Source organism: Plectropomus leopardus, chromosome 12 (assembly GCF_008729295.1).
Source record: "Plectropomus leopardus isolate mb chromosome 12, YSFRI_Pleo_2.0, whole genome shotgun sequence".
Taxonomy (NCBI): Eukaryota; Metazoa; Chordata; class Actinopteri; order Perciformes; family Serranidae; genus Plectropomus; species Plectropomus leopardus.
In genome coordinates this window covers 4,354,911-4,380,768 of record NC_056474.1, presented here as the reverse complement: position 1 = coordinate 4,380,768, position 25,858 = coordinate 4,354,911, and the positions used below count along the sequence as shown (strand labels likewise).

At 37.4% G+C, this 25,858-nt stretch overlaps 2 protein-coding genes across 2 annotated transcripts in view; one reads left to right on the top strand and one right to left on the bottom strand.

Moving 5' to 3' along the window:
- The window catches only part of LOC121951149 (piezo-type mechanosensitive ion channel component 2), a 99,476-nt gene extending 89,192 nt beyond the window's left edge, over positions 1-10,284 (bottom strand). Inside the window, 2 exon segments of the mRNA XM_042497396.1 lie at positions 208-303; positions 9,734-10,284. Coding sequence (XP_042353330.1) covers positions 208-303; positions 9,734-9,797 — 160 coding nt within the window. The 5' untranslated portion in view covers positions 9,798-10,284.
- A 9,209-nt stretch (positions 10,285-19,493) lies between these two features.
- Positions 19,494-25,589, top strand: LOC121951695 (cathepsin Z). Its single transcript, XM_042498129.1, has 6 exons — positions 19,494-19,629; positions 21,311-21,474; positions 21,853-22,032; positions 23,156-23,306; positions 24,181-24,346; positions 25,448-25,589. Exons 1-6 carry the CDS (start codon positions 19,502-19,504, stop codon positions 25,559-25,561), a joined length of 903 nt encoding a protein of 300 aa, XP_042354063.1. The 5' UTR covers positions 19,494-19,501; the 3' UTR covers positions 25,562-25,589.
- The last annotated feature ends 269 nt before the right edge of the window (positions 25,590-25,858 follow it).

The following is a 25,858-nucleotide window of genomic DNA, read 5'->3' as shown; positions in this document are numbered from 1 at the left end:
CCTTTCATGGGCTGAACTTTGTGCCAAATCCATCCTCATCTCAAGGAAATTCAAGTCCCCTAGAGAAGGGCTGGTTTACATTACAGGGAACAATATTGCAATTCAAACTGGAGGCTTTTGGGAAAACGGTCAAGATTCTTCAGGTGATGGACAAATCCAAAGCCATCAAACGTGAAATATCAAAGAGAGTTACACCATGGATCTTACCTTGCATTGTTGTGCTTGTGGGCTCTGCAAAGAGTGGGATAAGCAGGAGATAGATGAGGTAGACGAAGGACAGGGCATTGTACCTGAACAGGCAAGCTGCAGAGACAAAGACACAAATGCAGATTGATCAGCAAATCCACCGTCTGATCGTGATAAACAACAATCCATTTCAACATGTGTGCATTACATAACATTTTAACAGTAAATAAAGAAGAAGCTGGCAGTTGTTACAAAAGCTGCCTGATCAGGAGTCGTCATCGAGATCGACTAAACACAGATTTGAGAGAAACATGTGGTGAAACTCATTAAAATGTTCCTGATGTAGAAAAGCTGCTCGTAGCCATAAAAAGCCAGAACATTCCTCTAACCAAACTACACTCACAAGCCCCATTATCTGCTCATCTGGCCTGTATGACAAAAAGAGCTTAATTCAGTCATTCAGGGGATTACTGACATTTGTTTTGAAGTATAATCACACAATAGTCCTGAGGTGCTAAAAGAGACAATTAACTGGCCGAGCCGCCTGCGGTCAGCTCTGCATGTGCATGCTGCGACAGCTTTATATCACATGTGAAGATTTTGTATTGAAAGAATCTCACAGCATTTCATGGATTGTGAGCACTATTGAAACTGGATCTTATTTAGTAATAAAATAAACAACATAAAATCTCTCAAAGCTTTGCAACAGAGTGGCGTCATGCACCAGATGTCCTTCAGGCCCAGACACACCAAACCAACATCAGAGAACTAGCTGTGACAAAGGCCGAGTGCTGAGTCTAAAAAAGAGTCTCAGACAAAAAAGCTGCCCTTGAATCGAACACAAAAGACAAGCCCCTTCTCCGTACCAGCAGGCAGCGGTAATCTGAAATTGTCATTCAAAAGGGAAAATTGAAGACCGACAAGACGCCAATTAGCACAGAGCTGAATGCCTGAAAAAACAAGCTTACACAATATAACAAGTTTGTTTTTGAACTCATGCCCTCTTGACTTTTGTCATTTGCTGTTTTTTATGACAGTATAGCCAACGATACAGAGAGGGGAAACAACACATTGCACTGTGATTTCATTTACCGATGAGCTCTGCCATCTTAAAAAGCCGCCAAAAGCCAACAGGGGCTGACTAATGCCAACGGTGTCTGACACACCACAAAAACTAGGATGACAGATGCTCGCTGGCTGCTCCACACTGACCGGCGGCCAACAGTCGGCTTGGCTAACAGGGCCCTTAAAATGCATGATGGACCTCTGATTTTTTAAAACAGGAAAATATTGAATTAAACACAAACAAATGAAGCGAGAAGAGTGCGAAACACTGCGATGAGTGTTTGGTTTAACTCTTTTTAAATGTGGCCTAAAATAAGATTTGACAGCTAATGTTGATTCACTTATACTTTTTCTGATATTTTCACTGAAATTCCTGCATTCCCTCAATTTATTAAATGTTGTTTCATTTCAGTTATGTCAGCAACGAATATTAAAGGGATAGTATCTCAAACACCCCGCTTCAAAAATCTCAAGCTATCAATTTAAGGACACAAAGGACATCAGTCAAGTATAAGACAACTGCTGATCTTTGTTTCGGTAAAATAAACACACTGAAAAAAAACACTGTTTTCAACTTCATAAAAGCTGCAGTGATTAGCTGATTAATGATAAAATTAATTAGCAACTATCTGATTGAGAAAAAAATGGGTTGCTGCTTCTTAAACGTGTGCATTTGGCACTGATCTGTTTTATATCATTCTAAACTGAATATCATCGGGTTTTAGATGTGATGTGATGAATGTTTTTCACTGCTCTGTGACATTATAATCAATTAACCAAGAAAACATATTAATCTCAGATGAAAATAATTGTGACATCGATAGTTAAAGCCCTACTCTTCAGTCAAGCTTAAAAATAATGCACTGTTTCAGTAGTTAGGATGTGTCACCACACCACACGACACTGGATTATGTAACTCCACACACTCACTGCTTCCCGAACACCCCCCTACACACATACACACACACACACACACACACACACAGAGTCTATACACACCCCGTGGAGGCACATGAAGGAAGTCTTTTGAGCTCATGATGAAAGTTAAATTGCTTAAGTGCAAACATGACTTCCAAAAACCATTAATTGATGTATTGATCCGTAACGCACCTCATTTCCCAGAGTCAGACTGACCATCAGCTCTGATCAGGGCTTTTACCAGTTAAACAGCTCACATAACCTGCTGACTGAACATCAATTAACACGTTCAAAATGAACCACACACCCATTTCCCCACTGAAGCCTCGACTACATTTGAGTTTGCATTCTTTGGTATTTTCTTTTTCTTTTTTTTTTTTTTTTACAGCTGTATAATCAGCTCGGACAATATTTCACACCACATTTACAACCCACAGCTTCTCAGGTTTTCCTTTAGTATGTGCAAAATATGTAAGTGGCTACTTCCCACACTATTTCTTTGAACATTTTTTAGGTCAGGGGGTAGTGAGGGAGGGAAGCGCACAGTAACCTTGTACAAAATGTGGACACACAGTCTGACCTCCGAAATTTCTCGAAGCGGTTATATCAACAAGCACAAAGTTTACAACCAGGTCGCCCGAGTGAGTTACCGTCTAAGTCGCAGAGATCGGCCGCTTCTGGTCTTGAACTACTGAAAAATTACACTTAACTGCTGAAAATGGTGCTTATATTTATCTTTGCACACTCAAAGGACCCATTCATTGACATCTGACTTGGCTCTGACTTATCCCTTGCTGGAGCGCCACAGTAAGTGAACCTCTGTGCTCAGAAACAGACCAATGAAAACTAACAAAAGTTAATAAATGTTATGGGGGGCTGTCATCTTTGAGAAAACCACCAACATCTGTAGATCATGTGATTAAGTTTCAGGTATGCACGACTTCATGTGCCAGACAGTCCAACTGCCAATACAACACCAGAAAAAAGCACTTTGTCATTACTGTTCATCTTTTTTTCCTTTTCAAACATTTTCAACAAGTCTGCGAGGTACTTTTTCGACCTAAGTCTCTCGAGTGAATGACTCACAATCTTTCATTTTTGGTCTCACACAGCAGCATTTCTATCCACACCCACTTCATTTTATCTTTGTGCTTTTATGCAGCATTAAATAAGCTCTAAACCTGCACAAGTTGGTAGTCTGGAGCCTGCTGCTCACATTATTCATCTGCTTGATTACAAACCTAAAAAACCCATTTTGTATCTATACAGATAATCCATCTGTATCTGCATGACTCTGCTCCCACTGCTACTTGACCGCAGTCTTCCTGACCATTTGCCTCCGCTGTATGACTCACCATCTGAGGATTTTTACACGGGGAATGAAAATAAACTGCCGTTGTTTTCAGACATCAGATTACTGCAAAAACTCCCCATTCACGTGTGAATCGGGCTTTTGTCTCTCAGTAAAAGCTATTATTACAGCCACACAAAGCCTCGACCCGAGAGAAGCAAAGCATCCCTAAATGTGAAATCAAGTCCAACTGACTTCAGAGTTTGAGCCCAAAAACATAAATGTCATGATAGGAGATAAGGTGGTGTGGTGCCTGGCTAAGCCGTGCACTGGGCGATAACAGAGGAATTTAAATCCCTGTCAACATAATAACGACCACACCACATCAGGTCTATACCACCACGGAGCAAAGCCTTATTGTTTAAGAAACTTGACACTAAGTGGTTGATGGATGTCACATCCAAAATCCAAATACTGATTTTAACTAACAAAAACTGTTTACTGAGTAAAAATGCCTTTCAGATGACATAACACATCTGCTTGGAGCTGTTTTAATCAGGGCTGCAACTGAAAACTATTTTCATTATTTATCTCAATTATTTTCCTGACTAAGAATTTGGCCTGTAAAATATCAACAAAATGTGAAAAGTTCACAGATTTTAAGTTGATGTCTTTCTTGGCATGATTTTGTCTTATGTACAGTCATAACCAAAACATGCTCATTTACTAGATGAGTAAAAAAAAAAAAAAAACTTGAGGCAAGCTGGCAACTGTGAATTTCTCCCATTTTTGCTTAAAAATTACTTACACTATAAGACAGCTATCAAAATTGTTGCCAATTTATTTTCAGTCACTTGCCAAATTGATAATTTAATGTAGAGAGCATTGGAAAAGAACAAGCTCTCCATCCTGTAGACAATGTAGCTGGAATAATGTTATTTCTGTACTCCATGCCCAGAATAATTTTATCAAAATCAGACTGACTGTTGGAGATCCTGCAAGTGCAAACTATTTTCATATATTTTGGAATTGTCCTGAAAACTGTCTTTTTCACCAAAATACCTCTTAGTTTTGAGCTGATGTACCTGATTAGACTGTTGGAACTTGAATGAAAGAAGAAAGATAAATATTTATTGAGAGTATTTTTCGAGGCCTGTAAGAAATCCCAGATATATATAGAGTGACTTTCAACTTGAGAACCCACAATGATTTATTGAGATATGGACAAAATGTAGGCTACACAGAGTTAAATGACGAGGGGGTCATTCTCTCACGTACAAATATCCATTGAAAAAGACTATTACCTGTATTAATAAAGTTAAATAATGAGATCATATTGTAATGTAAAAATGTATATCAGAATGGCCCACCCCCTGTATAAATGGAGTTTAATGAAGGGTAGGTCATTCTTCAGGTACAAATATCCATTAGAAAAGACTGATACCTCTATAAATAGTTACATGTGCAATAGGTCATTCTGTCAGGTGCACGTCTATCAGAATAGACTACCACCTACCTCAATAGAGTTAAATGATGAGTAGATCATATTGTAAGGAACAAATGGCCTACCATGTGTCTAAATAGAGTTAAATGTAGCGTAGGTCATTCTGTCAGCTCGAATGTCTTTTAGAATAGCCTACCAGCTGTATAAATATCTCTAGGTACAAATATCTCTCAGAATGGACTACCACTCGTATAAAAACACTTACAACAACAACAGTCAAAAGGCTTGTTTTTCTTAACATGACTTTTAGGGACTCTTATTAAATTATTTATGAGAGGGGAGGGGGTGGTGCAAAATTAGGGCGGCACTTTGAATATTTTTTAAGCACTTGGGGAGGTTGTGGTTATTTGTTAGGTTTATTTATTTATTTATTTGGATTAGGAGAGGGACATTCAACTTTAAATGGTTGTATTTTGTATTTTTTTAAATACCCTTGGAACTTCAAAACCCACAAGTGCACTTGAAAAGCATGCATTTCTTTAAAAAAAAAAAAAAAAAAAACCTCCAAAATCAAATAATCAATCAAAGCCAGAAACTGTGAAATATCAGTGGTCATTTATGATGAAGGGAAGGTCATGCATTTTACTCCAGTCACTCAGGGAGGCAAGGAAAAATATTAGTAGCTCTGAGGAGGATCATGATATATAAAAAAAGCTACTCTGATGAGTATAGTACAGTCCCTTAGTAAACCACATTTTCAGATCAACTGCTCTGTTTCTGCCCAATTTAATGTGGTTTTACTGAAATGATTTTGTTCATATTTGTTTGGATTTTCTGACAGTTTATCACAGGAGACAAGTATGATTTCATAACTGTCTGCCTCAGGATGTGTGACAAAACAACACAGAAACTATACAACAATGTCTCTATACATTTATTTTGTCTTGAGTCCAAATTAAAATCTTCTTCATCATGATTGCACTGATGCTCCCAGCAGGTAAGCATCTCCGTCTGTACACTCACATGACCAAGTGTGATATCAGATCAGACATTCGTGAAAGTGCATGCTCATAATCATGTCCACACTCCAAACTCTGCCAGTAAACGCATAAACAGCAGCCTGTTTGATGAGCGAAACTGTAGCTGTGTGCAAATGTGTGTGTGTGTGTGTGTGTGTTAGGTGGTGGTGGTAGAGGGGACTGTGTACACACAGGCCCAGCAGTTTTGTGCTTCTCAATAGAGGTGCTGTCAGATGGCCAACAGGAAACACGGACTATGTAACGTCAGCAGACAAGTCTTTCACTACAACATGAGCAAAGGGACAGTGTGTAACATATGTTACACCACTGGACATATACAGTAAAAGGATAATGTGGTTGTTTAGAGTCAGATAGCATCTGCAGTGTGTTTCCTGTCTGCTTTTTCTGCACTGAGGCAAAAAAAAACCAATATGAACCCAAGCAAGAGAGAAACCAAAATTAAATCTAAAATTATCTCCCTGCGACAAGGCTTACAACATTTAAAAAAAGTAGCTGATGGGTTGATGGTTATTGATTTCCACCAGATCAATTCTGTTTAATTACAACAGGATTTTTGTCTGTCAAACAGAAACAATGAAGGAAAGCAGGCCTCTGATCAGGTGATGCTGCTGGCGAAATCCGCCGTCTGTTCCTGTATATGTTCCCTTCTTTCCACTTTACATTTCCTCCATCCTGTCAGTTACTGTGCACAGCTGCGGTGAATGACAAGTACTCATTTGCACTTTGAAAAAACATAAAATATTAAAGGTATGTTTACGATAAAAGGGAAAGGCAATTCTTCCCTCCCTCACAACCGCATTATTAATTCATACTGTTAAAACGACTTTCCACGAATTAATGGAGACAATGCATGGCCTCACAATTGCTTTTGGAAATAAAGGGGGCGTTGGGCTGTCAAGTGATGCATTATGGTGGTACTGAGTGGGTCTTATCTATAGAAAGCATGCTGTTAGCTTTAAAAGTACCTCAGCCCCATAAGTCTTACACAGACACCACAGTGGAACCTCAGTGGCGGTTAGACACTAATAATTTTTCACTTGCGGCCTACCACAGGACTAAAACACAAAGTAAACTGCATTTAATCAAGTCTGTGAGGTGTGATCATGCCTTGAGATTCATCTTCACAAATCAGCGTTTTAAGTGTGTGCCTTCTCATTCAGTGAGGCTTTTCCAGTCAGTTTAAAGCTGCAAAAAGTCACTCCGAAAGCCAAACAAGCTGCCAAAGTCTTCTAAATCTACACAGCAAAAGAGTGAATCAAAGAAAACTTGCACTAACACAGCAACAACCACTTCATCTGTGCAGAGCGCTTTTCTTAACAAAGTTGCAAATGCTGTAAACAAAACAAAAAACCTCCACCGCTGACTGAAACCCAGAGGAATGTGAAATTACCCAAGACATATTGCCATAACGCTGTCAGTGCAATTCAAATGTTAATTAACAGTATTAAGCTTGCATCAAATGTCCAGTCAGCAGCTACACAATCAATAACAAGATTGATTATTCATTAATAGGCAATAAGCTTAACTAAGAAACCACACAAGAAACAACAGAAATTATTTTCTAATGCTATAAAAAAATAAACACAGTTTAGCTGCAATTTGATTCACAGTTGAGCCACAAATGCAACTGCAATTTATAGTTTCTCTTTTAATTCTGAGCACAATAATGCAAAAATTTAGTTTTTTTTAGCATTTCAAAATTTGAAAGTAGAAAAAGAAGTACTTTGCTATCAAACAAACTGAGACATAAACATTGTGCACATTGCACAGGTTATTTCTGCAGGGACTGCGATGTTGTTTCCATTACGAAAATCCAATAAAAGGTGACAGCCAGGTGGAGAAGAGTGCTGCTGGTTCAACACTGCTCTGGTTTGTAATTTATGTATGATAGCTGGTGCTTCACTCTGTGCAGTCTATTGCTTTTTTTTTTTTGGGCCCCATCTTCGAGCACACAGACCTAAATGAACTGTGACCTCCGGCATCATGAGGTCATAATCAATCAAATCAAGTCATCATAAAAAAAATTAATTAGATGTTCACACAATCATTGATTTGATTTCTGTTTACAAGATTTTGCATACTTAACTGCTTTAGGTTTGAACTCATGTGCCTCAGATTTTGAATTAATTTCACAGATTTTCATGCGAGTGTAAAAAAGAAAAAAGGGAATTTTTGCCACAAGACACACATCGAGAAATATAAGCAACAGCTTTTGGTTAAGCTTGGAAGCATTTTGGGGATGTTCAGGGACACCAGTAACACCACAAACTAAACAGCCCACAGCTCCCATAAGGTTAGACACAGATGAATTCAGGTAAAATGGGACATCAGGTAAAAAGGGACAAATAAAGTTTTACACCCTGTGCTTTTTTTAATATCATCAGCCAGTCACCAAACATGTTGAGTTGCTGCTACAAATGTGCTTTACATGAAAACATCATATTTACTGGTTTGAGATGACTAGTATGGACAGGGCAAAGAGTCAAAAAATGGCAGGCCCCAAAAGGAAGGAAAGACATGTGGCATGTTGATTTTCTTATTTGGGTAATATGAGTCCAGCAGCTGAAACAACAAGGTAATGAAAAATGTTGTAGGATGTTGCATTTTATTAAATGTTATTTTTTTCGAAACAAAACATTTTCACAATATGCTCTACTTTTTATGGGAAAATGTTTGGAATAAGTACTTTATGCATTTAGGTAAAATTGGGATTTTTTTTTTAGGTGATCCCAGCATGTTTTTACGCAACCAGGTTCCATAAAGTCACGACTTATGAGATTGTGAGCCAACCTGTCATATTACAGCCATTTTTAGTACTCTTGTAACATAAAAAATATTGAAGACGATGCGGTGAGTCCATGTCAGCCGCAATATAATAAGCCGTAACTGTTACACACACTCACATGTCCCTCAGACAATATGGCACCTGGCAGCAAAAGAACAGGGAAATCATAGTATAAAAGTTGGACGATGTTTTTTAGTAAATAACAACAGATTTATGATTTAATAAATGAACAACTGCACTGATAAACTGATTTAACCATTTAAAAAGCAACCATGATTGTCCCATTTCGCCTTACCAGCTGTCTAATTTTACCTGAACATGTAATCGAGTTGTGGGTTGGGGTTCCTGATGTGTTTTAAAATGATTTTACTTTGTAACATATTTTCTATATAGAAATATAGCAGAAAACAATAACAAGCTCTGAAAGTAGCACTTGGTGGCAGTCAGAGTTTAAGGTGGTTTTCTTGGTAATCTATTAAAAGTGTGTGCCATGTTAACTGACTTCTCCACAGAGGTCCTAAATGTTTAACAGGTGTACCTGACAAGACGTGGAAGCTAAAGAAAGGATTCTGCACATTCTGGCATAAAGCATGCCCTATTGTTATTCAAATATGATTTATAATAGATGAGGAACCAAAAAGAACAATTTGAGTGATCTGATGTAGGTTGTGTTTCAGCCACATGCCAAACAAGCACATATCAGAAACTAGAAGGTGTAAACTTTCAAATGAAGCCTCACACATGCATTTTGACCCTACAGTTCTTCTGTCTTAAGCTTTTCTCTTTGGGTGTGCCAAATAAAAGAAAATTACTTTTAAAAAAAGTGGATGTCAAGAGGTGAATGTGGCATTTAAAAGACATTAGCCTGCTTCCTGTGATAATATTAGATAAAGTATTAGATTAACTGTTATTCTGTCCATTATCCAAGCCCCCTGGCGCGCGCACAGCACTATAAAAAGGCCAATTAAGATGCGTAAAAAGTGTGGATTAAAGAAAGAGCTCACCAGCTGCAAGACACAGTGGCAGCAACAACCTGAAGACCAGCCCGCACACCACCTCAGAGGCCATGGCTCCGGGCAGCCCGTGTTGAATCCAGGGAAAAGTCGCCGGGGATTGTCTCTCTAGGGTTTCTCTTGCATCCCAAACTCCTGCGCTCTGTCAAATCCCAGCTGACATCAAACTGGTGCGCTCCTCCAAACGGCCACATCAGCTCTCCCTGCTGACACCTGGACTCCGGTGGTTAGTCCACAGTGAAAATTCGCGCAATTAATGTTCTCCACAGCAGGCATGTCACCGGGTAGTGTTGTCACCATGGTAGTTCAGTTTCTCGGATGCTTGAGAGTCATGCTGAGCCGCGGACTCAGGTGCGCAAAAACGCCGCGCTGGAAAAGCCGGAGAAAGCAGCCAACAAGTCCTCAAGTCCAATTAACCTCCTTTTTTTTAAGACAAAACACCAATAACGAAAAAATTCAAAATATTTCAGAGTCTAATTTTAAGATTTTACTCTTATGTGTGACAGGAACACTCCAAATAACCGGATAATTTACCCTTCCCTCTTCTGTCCCCTTGGTGAAATTTGACTTTCTGACTTCTGGTGTGGATCGTATCCGCCAACAGGAGGCTACAGGACAAGCTTATGATTGACACCTGACTCAGCCAATCACAAGTCTGCGTCTGGAGACCGGTCCCAGCCCCCTGGATAATTGGAAGCAAGAGGTGGGACGTACAGATGGATGCAAATACCTCAAGTATTAAAAGATAACGTGTCCCAAATCGTCACCTTCTCTTATTTCACACAAAAACAGTCTCGTAGTTTAGTATTTAATCTGCACCTTTATGAGAATTTAAAAAGCACGAGCACTTTCAGGACGGCTTTATAAATGTCACGAGACTTTTACTGATTATTGTATCTCTTCAGGTCTGCTGTCCAGCTGTTTATTAGTGAGAAACAGCGACGCCCACTGGTTCAAAACTGCACTTAACAGCACATTCACTCCAACATAATCCTTGTTACCACAAAACAGGCCTGTCAGATTTCTCCTTGCAGGCAGGAAAATGATTTTTTTTTTTTTTTTTTTTTTTTTACTAAATATGTTTTCAATTCTTGAAATAATTAGGAGCACTGCAGCAAAAACATCCTCTCTGATTACATTTAATCCATTGTTTGCAGAGTAAACAGACTGCAGCATGACTCAAACCTCAACTCCAAAAGATCTGTTTGTGAATCTCCAAGTCTCCCTCCTCAAAATATTGGTGACATGTAACTTCATTGTGGTGTCAGCTGTTAGTGTTAGCGGGAATAACGTGCAGAGGTTTAGTCCCCGTGACAGATGTTGAAGTGCCCTTGAGCAAAAAAGAAATTGAATCTGTGTTAGCTGCATGGCTCTTGCTCTGCACCTGAGTCTGAACTCCACTTTTACTTTTCAAGAAAAACAAGAGAGCAGATTTTTCCTTCAGGTCACCAGTGGGGCTTATAGTGTTGTTACATGACATCACTTTCTTTGTGCATTTAAGGATTACTTCACTTGTAAAATGATCATTTATATGTCTATTTCTCATCCCGTTATGTTGAATTTGTGCAGAAAACAGCATGCCTGAACAGTGAACAAAGAAAATAAAAGTGTTTAACAACAGCAAAACTATGAAAAAACATATGTTTGCAAAGTCTTGGTACTCCAAAAACACATGCATTTTAAATAAAATCTCACTATTTCAAACGCGCCTGGGCAAGTGTGTGTATTTAAACTCTGCTCGTGCATTCCACTGAAGAGTTAAAACACACGCGCTTGCCCAAACGTGCTACTTGTCTGTCCCTATGACAGTTCATGTGGAAATGTTTTAAATAGTATGATTTTAGTGAAAGTGTTTGGAAAGTACTGAGCATACGACCGGATAAATGAGACTTGGGTTATACTGCACCAGATGCGTACAGTTTGATATTTTAAATATATTTTTGTTATTGTCAATCGTGGACCCTTATGACTTCAGTTTATATAGAAATTTCATGGTTCACTGATGATGCATGCAAGAAAAAATCAAAGTTTACTGCATAAACTCAAGGTAACACTGGGGAGTAGCTGATTTAGAAATGATTATTTTGTGGGTGAAGTATTCCTTTAAATATGGAGCCAGGGCCCGGAGGCTATTGGCTTCACATAACAATAATTTAATTTAAACAGCAACTTTTGAAACAAATTTAGCAGGTGCTTTACAAAAAATACAGAAATAAATATTTTAAAAAAGACTGGAAGCAGGTTGGTTTACCTTATACCTTAATATACCTACCAACACGTCTTAAGCTGAAATGTCTTAGCAATGGTGTGGGGGGTTACAAAAATAACGCCTTACAGTAATATATTATGTTTTATCAGTGATGATGTAATATAATGCATTGCTACCCCAGTTTCAGATGATATTATTATATTAACGATATCACATAGCACGTTATCAGCCGAAATTAAGTGTTTATTGTTTTGATTTTCCATTCATCCACACTGCGCCACTTCCACCAGTGAACCATCCGAGAAAATATCCCCTGAGGGTTTTTGTGTCTCATCATGTCATTACAGGCCTTTGTTGAAGGCTTTTTATGTGTTTGAAAATATTAAGGCCATTTAATTGTTCTACATTGTCACACTATTATGAATATAAGAGGGTGACTTTAATAAAAAGTAACTGTTGCATGTAAACGCATGAATGAGCCACGCACAGGTAATGTAATAAGTAATGCATTATTCTATACAAAAAGTAATATTGTAAAGTAACATTACTTTCAAATGAAGGCAACTAGCCGTGTGTAATAATTTTTTTTTTTCTGTAGTGCCACCAGAGAGTCAAAGTTTTCACCAATCCAGTCAAATATCTACATTTACTAAAGTGATTGGCACAAATTTTGCACTAAAGTTTATGGTCCCAAAAGGATGAATGCTAATAACTTAAGTGATCCTCTGACTTCTCTTGAGTCATTTATATGTCAATCAATTAATTTTTTTAAAACCCCAAATATACTGAACATTTTTTGCTTTTTTCAGTTTTTGCTGCAGCCCTTTGCTTCATGACCATAACATCACACATATGTTTTATGCTTGTTTTTGTCTAACAAGACAATAATTAATCTAACGAAAGTTTACGAAAACACAAATAAATACTAGGTGCTGGACAAGAAGTCATGCATGAGACGAAAAAAACGCATCTGATGAAAAAAATGACACTCGAAACATCACCTCAGCAGTACTTCAATTAAATTTTTATGGGATCAAAGTCTAATATGCAGAGTCCGTTTTTTGTCCCTTACACATATGAATCTTCCCACCTACATATTATCTGATTGAAGACAAAATTCATATTTCTGCTAGTCATGATTGCTGTTAATGGTGTAAAAGGAGCCGTAACCACTGCATTTAAACTGAAAATAATGTAGCAAAGTGAATATAAATACTGAAATGACTGAAACTGGTTTTCCCCTTATTTCTCAGATTTTAAAAACTCCAAGTATTTGTTTCAGCTATTAAAAGAAACTCTATCCAAGAACAAGTCAAGGAGTGCTGACCTCATGTTTACTTGTTGTGCATAGTACTGTATAAAGAGGAGCGGCCGAGCTTTAACTGGATCATTACCATACGATTAAAACCAATCAATCATGCATTCTCTGATATTTTTAATGACTATATTGACAAGCAAATGATACATGCTGTTTCCCCTGAAGTGCATTAGTCAGGAGGAGAGCAAGGTATGATGGGAGTCATCAGGATTGAGCCAAATGACCCTCCTCTACCTCCAGAACGCAGGGCACTTAAAGCAGCAAAGGTCCTGCCTGGGACGTGATGAATCACCGTTTTGGCCTAATCACCAAAATGGATTCAGTTTATGAAAATAAGAAAAATAAACAGCGAGATGCTTCTGAGGGAAAAGCTGACTTCGAGGGATCAACGCCAACCTCTCTGCCTTGAAGCCTCTCTTTTCCCTGGAAATCCAGAGCACCAGGACGCTCTGCTGCAGCGGTCGTGTGGGAGCAGTCAGAGTCACCCAGGAGGCTCTGAACTGCAGCCAGCCGTGATCAATAACCAACCTCAAAACATGGCAGCCCCTGATTTGTTTCTGCTGTTTGAAGTCCTGCTGATCTAATCCCTCAGATGGATGCGAATCTTAAGTAACATTTGTCTTTGATCCATTATTCATCCGTATCTTGAGAGGGAGTTATTGATAAATCGGCCAAATGGACACAAACGTTTTACGCAGGTCAGTTGTTCCTGACTGACCAGCTTCACATTATAACAGCAACAGGAATTATTTGTGTTGTTTTAGATCCTTGTTCTTTTGATGCCACTGAATGGGCATTATGTTGAAAAGAGCATGTAATTATAAGGCAGTTATTGGGAAACTTTTTGGGTTTGGAAAACATTCATTTTCAAAGTGATATATCTTAAAGGGGCAGTTCACCCCTGAATCAAAAAACACATATTTTTCCTCTTTACATGCAGCTGTTTATTTATATTGCTCTCAGCTTTTATTTCTCAACATGAAGAGATCTCGTTCTATTATATTGGAGAGACGGTATCTCTAACGCCAACATCTCCAACACTCGCAAACTCACCAAAACAACCTAAACTGATAAATATCACTGCAGGTAAGAGGAAAAATATGTTCTGTTTTTCCTTTAAAGATGCAGCATACAGTGATATATCTGACAATAATGTGCCTCTGTCTTTGTTTGTTTTAGTTAAGGAAAGTCAGTTCATTGTTCCAACATAACAACTACACAACAAACAAAACCAGAACCTTAAATTAACAGGTTTGTTGTGGAAGAGATTGACTGACCTGCACAGAGCCCTGACTCCATCCAGCCCCTTTCGGTTGAACTTGAGCGTCGTCTTTAAATACATCAGTATTGGACTTCTCGAATGCTCTTATGGCTCAATGGGCACAAATCTCTGCAGCCAGTTTCCAAAATTTGGTGGACAGCCTGAAACCAGAAGAGCAGAGGATGTTCCAAATCAAATTACACGATTTAAAGTTTGGACACTTTTTTGTGTTACAGTGTGCATCTTTGGGTGAGGAGATGATGCAGGTCTCATGCAAAGTGAGTCATTATTTTTCTGAACAGTGCAGGAATAATTTCGTATAATTTGTACTGAAAAAGGACCCAAATGCTAAACACATCCTACACATCCATCCAAAATTAAATATTTGAAAAATGAGTCATCTTGGTTTCACAAACCTATTGACAGCATAGGAGTTAAATTATTTGCTTTTATCATTTTTAGTCCTTTACAAAGGATCGATGTTGATGAAATGACAAGAGCACTTTCACAGACATAATTCTCTAGAGTTATTTTACAGTTCACACTTGACCTTAAAAATCGAAACTGAGGTTCGATTTATTCACTTTTTTCTGGAGCTTTCCAGTACATCACAAAGTCCTCAACAGCAGATTGATTTTTTGGTCTTTTCAAAATGGTCCTTCCTGTTTGGTCTGTCACAGAAACCCTGCCAGCCTAAAATATTCATGTGACTTTGTCAAAAATCTTTCTAGATGCTGAATTTGTTGTCAGTCACTGGAGATCCCACACTGCCAGTCTGCAGCAGCTTTTGCCAAGAAGAAAACAGAAGTGCAAATGAGATTAACGTCCAGATTGCTTCAATATTGATCCGCTAGTGAAATCCAAACTGTGTGTGTTCAATATTTACATGGATGCACTTTCCATGCACTCAAAAGGTGCCTCTGCTTAAGTGGGCTTTTTAGTGTCTTTCTGTGGTGGCTGCGGCTGCAGATCCTCTCTTTTGGAATTCAGACAGACATGCTGTATATCGCTGTATGAAAACATGGTGACTCATGTTTAAGCTTGTGTTTTCATTAATTAATTAACTAATTTATTTTCTTTTTGGTGTAAAGGCCAAAAACAAATAAAAAGATTAAAAAAAATTGTGTTATAAATATGCAAACCAGCTGTTGTTACTAAGGGTGGTTATGTATGGCACACGTGTGTATGTCTATGTGTATGAGTGCATGTGAGAGAGGGCAAACTAAGCAAATAAGAGGAAAATGATATTTATTACAATATAATACAATTTAACTAAATTATTATTATTATTATTGTGATTGTTTTGTGTTTTTTGTCAACTATATTGGTTAAACATACTGAAAACAAGGCCGTTTTTATAAACTGTTTAAAACCTGAACACCAAAGTCAGCTTTTGAGAGTCGTGAATGACAAAATTTAATGGATATCCATTTTGTAATTGTTGAGATTTTTCACTCTGGGCCAAATGACTGAGCCATTTGTAGAGTCATGCTGCTTAAATACTGCCCTCACTTGAAAATATATTCATCCCAATCACAAAGAGCCGCCTCCGCATCAGTGTAATACCTGACTTTTAGAAAGGAAACGACGAATTGACAGAGCTGAAATGATAAATCTGTAATGGCTCCGTGTCTGACTAGATGAAAGAAACCAGCCTCAGAAGCTATTTTATATTGCAAATTGAAGAAGGATAATGGCATTCATTAAGTGATGATTGAGGTCTGTTCAGTGGTGTCATCAGGGCTTATATCGGCTCAGCATTAGCAGGCAGGAAGACGCTCATGTTAATGCACATATCCAGGATGTCGACCTCATCATAAAGAACTGATATGTTGACTGATCGTCTTGTATTACCTCTGGGTTGTTTGTTACATTCGCTTCTGAAAGAGTAGCAGCACTTACATTTGAAGATCCTGAGGTCATGCGTTATTGAGCGCTGTTTGTGAGTCTGAAGAAGTCCCAGAGCAGGGGAGAATTTGGCTTTTAACACGGCTGCGATGACCTAAGAGGTCAAAGGTCAGTGGGACTTCATTCCTCTGGTCCTGCGGCGGACAACAGTCTCAGTGTTTCAAAACACAATGGACTTCTCAGCCGGCGTCTGCTCTCAGAGAAGACACAGAGTAAGTGACTTGATGAGGGGTGTGCGTCGAGTGTTTCTCTGATTTAAATAAAGTTTACGAGATTCAGTCAAAGCTTAATGACTTTTCAGCCCTGAATTATAGCTGTTTGCTTTATTATCTTAACTTTTTATCTCGCAGTTACAGTTCAGGTTTGTTTGGATGGTTTTACAAGCTTCACACACAGACTCATAAATCAGTAGAGGTTAGCGACTCCTTCTGGGAACACTCAACCTCCCCGTCCTCACTGTCACATACATCTTGATTTTCTGATGTTCGGAGTCATGATTCAGTGCTCGCTCTGCGATGAAGAGCTGTTTATGTTTACCTACTTAATCCCAAGTCTCTGTCACCAACTTGCGCTGCAACTGGTGATTTCCTACGTCTCTCAGAACAACTTTTCAAAACCGCCTCTGAATATATTGTTTTCAGCTGTGGGTTATATATGAGGCTGGAAAGAGCACAAGTGAATTAACGGCAGATTAAGAGTGAGTGGTTAATTGCTTAAGTGAGTAAAATAAGGCAATAACACAGTGTGAAAATTGCTCTATTGCAAGAAAAGGTCTTAAAGCACCAAAAAGTAAATGTACTCACTATTTAGAACAATATAATATCACGTTATGCTATAAAAGTTTTAACATCCTGATGTGTGAGGAGCATTTTAACATTATTGATCAAATTTAAACTAATTTATTTTATAAACTAATTATACTGTAAGTACAATCTTTAGCTGCAAACTTAAAGAGTGTAGAGTGTAGATTAAATGCCGTGTATGTTGTAGAACTACGGTGGCTGATGCAAAAAAATTTGACAAAAATACATCTCAAAGGTACTTTAAAAATGTTAGTTAAAAATGTATTGCCTTTAATGTAAGGTCTTTACTAAATGCAGTGAGAAACTGTGTAGTTGAACGCATTGTGGGAAATGTGATGTCGTGTGGTGGGGTCATAGGTCAGGGCGTTCTCACTTCCAACTTATCAAACACTGCCACTTTGTCAGTGATGTCGGCATCAGACACCGACGCAGAGGCACTGCACTATAGTGGGCTTGCTTACTAGTCAGACTTCTGCTGGCCGAGTGCTTAAATTCTAGTTTTGCACTTTCCAAAACTGAATGGGGATAACAATTATTTAATATTGCTCCTCTTCTATACTTTCCAAGTGTTATCTGACAGAATGGATCGCATTCTGATTGTAAAACAAGTCATTTGCAGGGGTTGCAATGTTCAAAAAATGTATCAACTGATTCACTGACATCTGTTTCATAATGTAAGTAAATGGGTAAAAGTCCTTTTGGGTCCAATGATATCATGTAATGGAATTGAAAGTTGTAATTCAATGTTTGGCCAAAATATATATATACAAACGACTCCTTCTAGGGTCACAAAAACACAGCAATTCCTATTTTTAGGTGATTTTAAACTATTGAAAATATGAATGTTTTATACCACTGCTGCCATTAGATGCCCCTAAATCCTACACAGTGGACCTCTAAGTAACTGGCAGTTATAAAATAAAGTAAATGTGGTGGATTATGAGTATAATATTTTCCTATCCCTCAATGATGATTTTTTTAATGTTATTATTATTATTATTGAGTGTCCTAATACAGCTCATCAACACATTGGTCTAACACTTAATTGGTTACCGAGCTTCATCATTGCTGAACCAGACTTTGATAAGGCCAGCAATGCGAATAAAAAAATAATTTAACAAGGCCAGAAATGAAAAGAAAGTTTCAAATATAATCGCAAATGTGACATTTTCCCCTGAAAACAGGTTGAAGCCTCAATAAAGAGGAGAAAATCTTGTTACTTTTATTTGTGTTTTGTCGTTTACTTTCATACCAGTCAATTCTTTCTTGGAACCCAACAGAAACTCATTTTTAGAGCCCATTTTCATCAACACACGAGCATCCTTTCCTCTCACCGCTTCAACGCGAGCTGCTCAGCATCACCATCACAATCTGAAGATGGATCGCACAACAAAGAACTACTGGTGAGTGATTTATCTCGTGCTCCTGCTGAGGGTTCATTAGGTGCCTAATGCACATCTAATCCAATTCTAGTTTTAATCATTAAAAGCACAAACAATAGCGCGTCCCCCTCACAAAAACAGACCTTGATTGAAGTTGAGCCTCATCCTGTGATATGATAACCTTGTTAAGACCTGCACATTATCCATGAAAACCCAACCAATCACCGGGCCCTGCATTAGGTGTAATGTGATTGTAACGGGGAACTGAGTGTGTTATTTAAAAGTTTCCTGCTGAGCCTGCAAAACCCGCACTGCTCTAACACCTGTTTGTTTTTAGAAGACGTGCATGTATTGATCATTGTGTTGAAAAGCAATAAAAAGTCAGCAGATGCTATAAACTCTAAAAATATAAGCATAAAGAAAAAGCAAAACATATTAAAGTTATAAAATGTTACAAACAGTGTATGCTATTTTTAATTTATTCAAAGAATACATTATTTAATGTATTGTCACTGACCGTAACATGGTTAAATATGTCTTTTAAATGTTTGTGGTGCAAAAATGTATTAATGTTTGTCCAAATATATGTGATTTTTACTTTACTTTTTGCTTTACTTACAAAGTTTTCAAAGTGTGTTATTTGATGCATAAACATAAGTAAGCTTTATTATGATGTGACAGACAGGGCGGAGCTATTTGATAACATATAATAGTAGGGATTTTCCTTCCCCTTTCAAGTGTTTAAGAGAAAAAAACAAATGTCATATACATTATACACATATTTAGATACAGTTGGATATTGTGCCTGTGTTCAGTTGTCATGGTAACAGACAGGGGGCGCTGTGTGTGAGTGAGTCACATGAGGAATCAGACCCAACATGGCGTTTTCAATAACTGCACCGCTGCTGTTTTGTTTAGCAGCTGTTTCTTTGCAAATTAGCTCCTCTCAGCTTCTATCTGAGCCTTGTTACAAACCCATCAGAGACGAGAGACCGGACTCTGTCAAGTAAGCGACGACAAAATGTGCATTTTATTCTGACGGTGACGCAGTTTAATGATTTGGACTTGTTGTTTACATCCCGAGTGAATAACGTTAGTTATCTGTGTTACTTACGACGTATTTGCATGTTCGTATTTATAAGATTATTAGTGATTGTAGCATAACAGGCTTAAATACGTTTGCATTCAGTGGTGAGTTTATAGAAATATAACGTTAGTGAGTGGTGGTATTCAGTTTACGGGACAGCAGATATGATCTGAGAGGTGTTTGTAAGTTTACTTTAAAAAAGCTAAAAAAGGGGGATTAAAAGGAGGTGTATCTCTATTAGGTCTAATGGAGTCAAAGTATGAAAAGATGCAGGTATAAGTTTGAAAATGTGTAAGTCACTTTTGCTTTTTAAAAGAATGGTTTGTAAAGCAAGTTTTGAAGGTTACAAGTGTGAGTAAGTTTTTGTAGTTGTTTTTCTAGTTTAAATTTTTGAGTATGGAGGTTTGATGGAGGTTTGGCATGTTTAAGCGTTTTGCTTCTGCCTGTTCAGTCACAACATCAAACACAGACTGATGTTTTTGTTTATGCTGACAATACTGTCTGTATTTACTGTATTATGTGTGATGACTGAATAAAATACTACTATGACTACTACTATGAATTAAGGTTAAGTCTTCCTATGCAGCCCCTACTTTATTTTAAGGTTGTGGTGTTTTCGTTAACTAGTCCAGATTGTTTAACCCCTTGAAACCTGGATCGACATAGGTTTTTGTGAACTGTGTTCGGATGCTTGTTGAGGACATTTAGAAGCTTTAAAACCTGAGCATGTTGGTTTGATTTCTTTCCAAAACTTGCAAAAATTAATCGGCATCCTGGGTAAATGCAAGACATTGACAGAAAATAATGACATGAAAAAGAAAAGAGAGAAAAACTTAGAAACTTATTTCATAAAAATAGGGGAAATGTCCAGAAAACTACACCTATAATTATGTTTTTAAAATTATGATATATTAAAAAAAAACAAATGCCTTGTTGTTGGGGGAAAAGTTCTTTTAGTTTTTAGTAATTATTATAATTATGCCACTCTACTCAGATTTAAAAGGGTTACTGGAGACTCAGTGATAAATATGCTTACTGTGTTTGGTTCATACCCATATTATAAGTACTACCATGTGCCTTTTCTACATGCCAATGTGTAAAATTATTGTTTTTCCTTCCACATTTTACTGCGCATTATATATGTAAAACCCACACTGGATCAGGTAAGTCTCATAAAGTAAAGATAGATTTTCCTCTACATTAATGAACCCAGAAACCCAAAAATTTACTGTTCTGTTCATGTGATTATCCATATGATCCATCCATCAAAGTACCTTAATATTTATGTACCTGAGTAAAATAATGTACTTAAACGACATAAAACTTAGGACATTTTTAAGACTTATGCATAATTAGAATTAATGTACAAAGACCCATTAAATTAAATACAAAAGTACTTATTACCTAATAGTTATTATACTAAATTAGATGTTTGAAAGTGAACTCAAAACAAATTCTTAACGTAGATTAAATTTTCTTTATGACTGTTTGCTTTTTTCGTGATTTTGCAATATTAATTTGAACTTGCCAGTTAAATGAAGATAATCTCTTGTTCAAATGTTAAATTGAAACGTGAGTCTCACCTTTTTACTTATTTCAGGACATATGCACGCCCACATGAGTATGTGAAGGTGTCGGACCTTCCTCCATCCTGGGACTGGAGGAACATCAATGGGAAGAATTATGTGAGCGTCACAAGGAACCAGCACATCCCCCAATACTGCGGGTCCTGCTGGGCCATGGGAGCCACCAGTGCACTAGCTGGTGAGGGAGGGAGGGAGGGAGGAAACAAGATGAGAACAGAGGGATGCAGCACAAGCAGCACGAAAGCACAAGCAGAAAATACAACAGAAAAACCAAAATGACCCCAGGGATCATAACATGGATAAATGGGTTTAATGAAAAATGGGATATATATATATATATCCCCACACACACACACACACACACACACACACAGTGTATATTATCATAGGTGTTTAAAATATTTTACTTATTTTTGATGACACAATATAAATTACATGTATATACATTTTTTGTCTTAATAGTATCACACTGTTGGCACAGTGAGCACACAGAGCAGCATTCACTTTGCAGACATTTTTGTCATTACAGCATTTGTTGTTATTCTTTTTGTCCAAGATCGTATCAACATCAAGCGTGGAGGAGTGTGGCCGTCGGCCTACCTGTCAGTCCAGAACGTGATCGACTGTGGGAGGGCGGGCTCTTGTTACGGAGGAGATCACCTGGGAGTCTACGCCTACGCACACCAGAAAGGCATTCCTGATGAGACCTGCAACAACTACCAGGCGAAAAACCAAAGTAAAAAAGCATGTTCATTCTTATTTTGACTCTGATCTCTCTGGTGTTTCATGTACAATATGTGGCCAAAAGTATGTGGACTCTCAGTTTTAGGTCTGTTTTTTTTTAATAATTTGGGCTGGATTCCTCAGTGCCAATTTGGGAAATCTTACAATGATATTTTAGACCAAAATGTGTTTGAAACTTTGTGCCAGCAGTTTAGAGGTAGACCCTTTCAAATTTTTAATTGACAATACCCCGTGCACAATGTGAGCGCCACACAGAAATGGTTTTCACAGAGCTCTGACCTCAGCCCACCCAACACCTTTAGGATGAACTTTAACACCAACTGCTTGACCTTATCACCCTTATTACCATATAAACACTTGTGGCAGCAAATCCCTTCAGCCAACAGGTTTAAGATCAGTGAAAGTCTTCACAGAAGAGTGGAGGCTGTCACAGCAGCTTTATTATACCCATAAGTTGGGAATGAGATTCAACAGTCACATACAGGTGTAATGGTTTGGCGTCCGCACATTTTTGCCATTTAGTTTATAAAAGGTTATTTGTAATGTTGAAAAATGTTTTTTTTTATTATTATTATTATTATTATTTTGGCTTTTTTAAGGACATAAATTTTAAAATGACAGGTATATAACTTTGAAAAAACATAAAAAATAGGCTATTATTGGGGAAATGTAAACAATATTGTAGATTGCAGTTGGTTTGCAAAGCAGTTTCTCACATTTGAAAAAATGACTGACATGATTAATGACAATAGTTGACGATTAATTGTTTTTTTGAGACCAATCCATTAATAGTTATAAACTCTAACTCTAACTAATAGTTCCAGAATTAATTGTTATTGCAGAGCACTTAACTCACTTTTGAAATTGCATGACAACTTTAAGTTTGAGAATGAGAAGTAAAGATTTCTAGTTGTGGTGAAACACATACTGAATCAATAAAAGACCCTCTGAGGTAAAACTGCTTTTGCTTTGAGACGCTCATAGTTTATTTTAAGACTGTAACAGAACACTGGAAATTAAAAAAAAAACAACTTAAGGGTGACTGTATGAACACGAGTAATAAAATGAGTGTTGCATGGCACTTAAATAGTTATGAATTATCTAATTTGTTTCAGAGTGTGAGCAGTTTAATCAGTGCGGCACCTGCTCCTTCTTTGAGTCGTGTGCTGTCGTGAAGAACTACACTATGTGGAAAGTGGGCGACTATGGAGAAGTTTCTGGAAGAGACAAGATAAAAGCTGAAATTTACACCAACGGGCCCATCAGGTAGAGTAAGTCATCCTCCCCAGTCATTTTCTAATTATCCATCCGCCCACACACTCTGTGTGAAGAAAGAGATTTAACTTTTCACACAGCGATTCTTCATCAGAGTGAAGGTTTTATTAGCGGATCCATATTTAATCAGTCTCAAAACCTTTGATGAATGAGTGTGAAATTTAACTTCCCCCCCAGAGATGTTATAAAATACAGTTAATAATATGAATTTAAAGTACTGATATTTATGTCTTGTGTACAGACTTTTTCACCATGTATCCACTTTAATAAACACAGCAGAGATTTATGTCATTTTACATTTTACTGGTGTTCTTTTCCTTAAGTTGTCCATATTTTCTTTAGTAAAGTTCAGACTTAGACAGCTTCATTTTTCAAAGTTATTTCCATTCAGTATTAACACATACTTTATAATTCCTGCAGATATGTTAAAAACTTATTCACTGGTTGTCATTTGAAATGTATGAGTTAATAAAACTGTGACATGGAGATGTTTTTTTTTTTAATTGCATGAGAAATTTTAGTTTGAAAATAAAAAACATCTAAGGAAAAAAATGACTACGCACATTTAAAAAAAACGTTTGTACACAGATGTATTATATCAATAAAAACCCTCCAGGGTAAAACTGCTTTAGTGAACATCCGAGTGCAGACTGAGAGCAGAGAATGTGTGAAACTTGGCACTCGAAGTTCCCACACCGCATGAGACACTTTTAAGTTTTGATCCTGTTTTTAGAGCCAAAAGAACTGCCAAAAAAGTGGCTTTTAGTTTAGTGATCAAAACAATGTGAAAACAAACAAAAAAAGAGAGATGTGTGAAGATTTTGCTGATTAAAGGACTTCACAAACTCTCCTCTCCGTCTTTCAGTTGTGCCCTGATGGCCACCGCCACCCTGGAGAAATACTCTGGAGGGATCTTCGCAGAGTTTCACCCCCTGTCTTTGCCGAATCATATCGTCTCTGTAGCCGGGTGGAGTGTGGCCGAGGACGGGACAGAGTACTGGATTGTCAGAAACTCGTGGGGAGAGTTTTGGGTGGTCTCTCTCTCTCTTTGCACCACACCCTGCCTGTGCAGCCCTGCCCTCTCCGACACGAGTCAGCTCTGTAGCTAAAACGTGCACACCACATTATTTTACACAGAGTTTGTACGCTCATGAGAATCTGCACACCACATTTTCCAGGCTTTGAAAAAATGTGGAAAAGTAAATAAATCCAGAGAGCTTTCGGAAAGTACATGAAATTAGTTTCACACTTTTATATCAGAGGATATTTGGTTCAGTTAAGATTGACTGAGAAAAATCTGTATTGGTTAAAAAAATCTGTTTTAGTTAAATATTTGGGCAGATCCGTCACGTCATTTGACTTTACGCTGTTCTAATTTCATAGCTTTAGAAACTTCACTCAGTATTTTGATGTCAGGAATGTACTTTTTGACATTTTTGATTGTTTCCATTAAACATTATTATGTTTACAAATTGGTTTTTTTTAAAAGAATTTCTTAGAAACATTGCTTTATATATATATATATATATATATATATATATATATATATATATATATTCAGTTCAAATCCTGTTCTAAATGCAATTTTTTTAAAATAATATATATTTTCAAAAGCTATTATGTAGTAATGAAAAAGACGCGATAAGAGTATTGATAAAGAACAGCACCACAAAGGAATATTGATCAGTGTATGCAAATGTTGTGCATATGTATGTATATCCATGTATGTAAAGGTGTATATGTATATATTCATATATGTATATGGGCATAAGAGTATGTTTTTGTGTTTTGTTTTGTTTTTTTTCCTTTGTGTGACCCAGAGCAGGAGAGTGGGAGGAGTGTTTGGGGCTGTTGTTATTCATGGAATATGTACAGTTAATTTTGGAAGAATTACATTGTGCATATTGAAAAATCAACAGTATTGATAAGACTAGTGGTTGTTTCAGTGAATTAACGGTCATGAAAATTTGCCTTAAATCATCGAAAAATCATGAAAATTAATCAGTAAAAATGTGTATGAACCTTGTTCACGAGGCATAAATTCACTCTTTTATAAATTTAGCAGCCAGACAGTCTTTCTTATTGCATTTCTGGCCCGCAGAATACTAATATTTGTTTTGCTTTGTTTTCAGGGAGAACACGGCTGGGCAAGAATAGTCACAAGCGCTTATAAAGGAGGAAAAGGCAACTGGTTCAACCTGGGTATTGAGAAAAATTGTGCATATGGAGACCCTATTGTAACATAAATGCCAATTAAACAATTTTTGTCATGGTCATGTTTTATTTATTTTAAAAACTGTATATTTACAATAACTGATTTTTATTAGTTTGAAAGTTAAAGGAATAGTTCAACATTTTCTTGTTGAAACATGACAATTAATTGTGTCCCGGCGTTTTTGGTCAAATATTTCTTGGATGGGATCAGTAACTTTTTGGAGTGTCCGCTGGTTGCCAGGCAACTAGCTCAGGCCATAAAATAATCTGGCTCACAGCTCCAAGTAAAACGACAATGTGTCCTTTTTTTACACTTTTGGTTTTTGTGC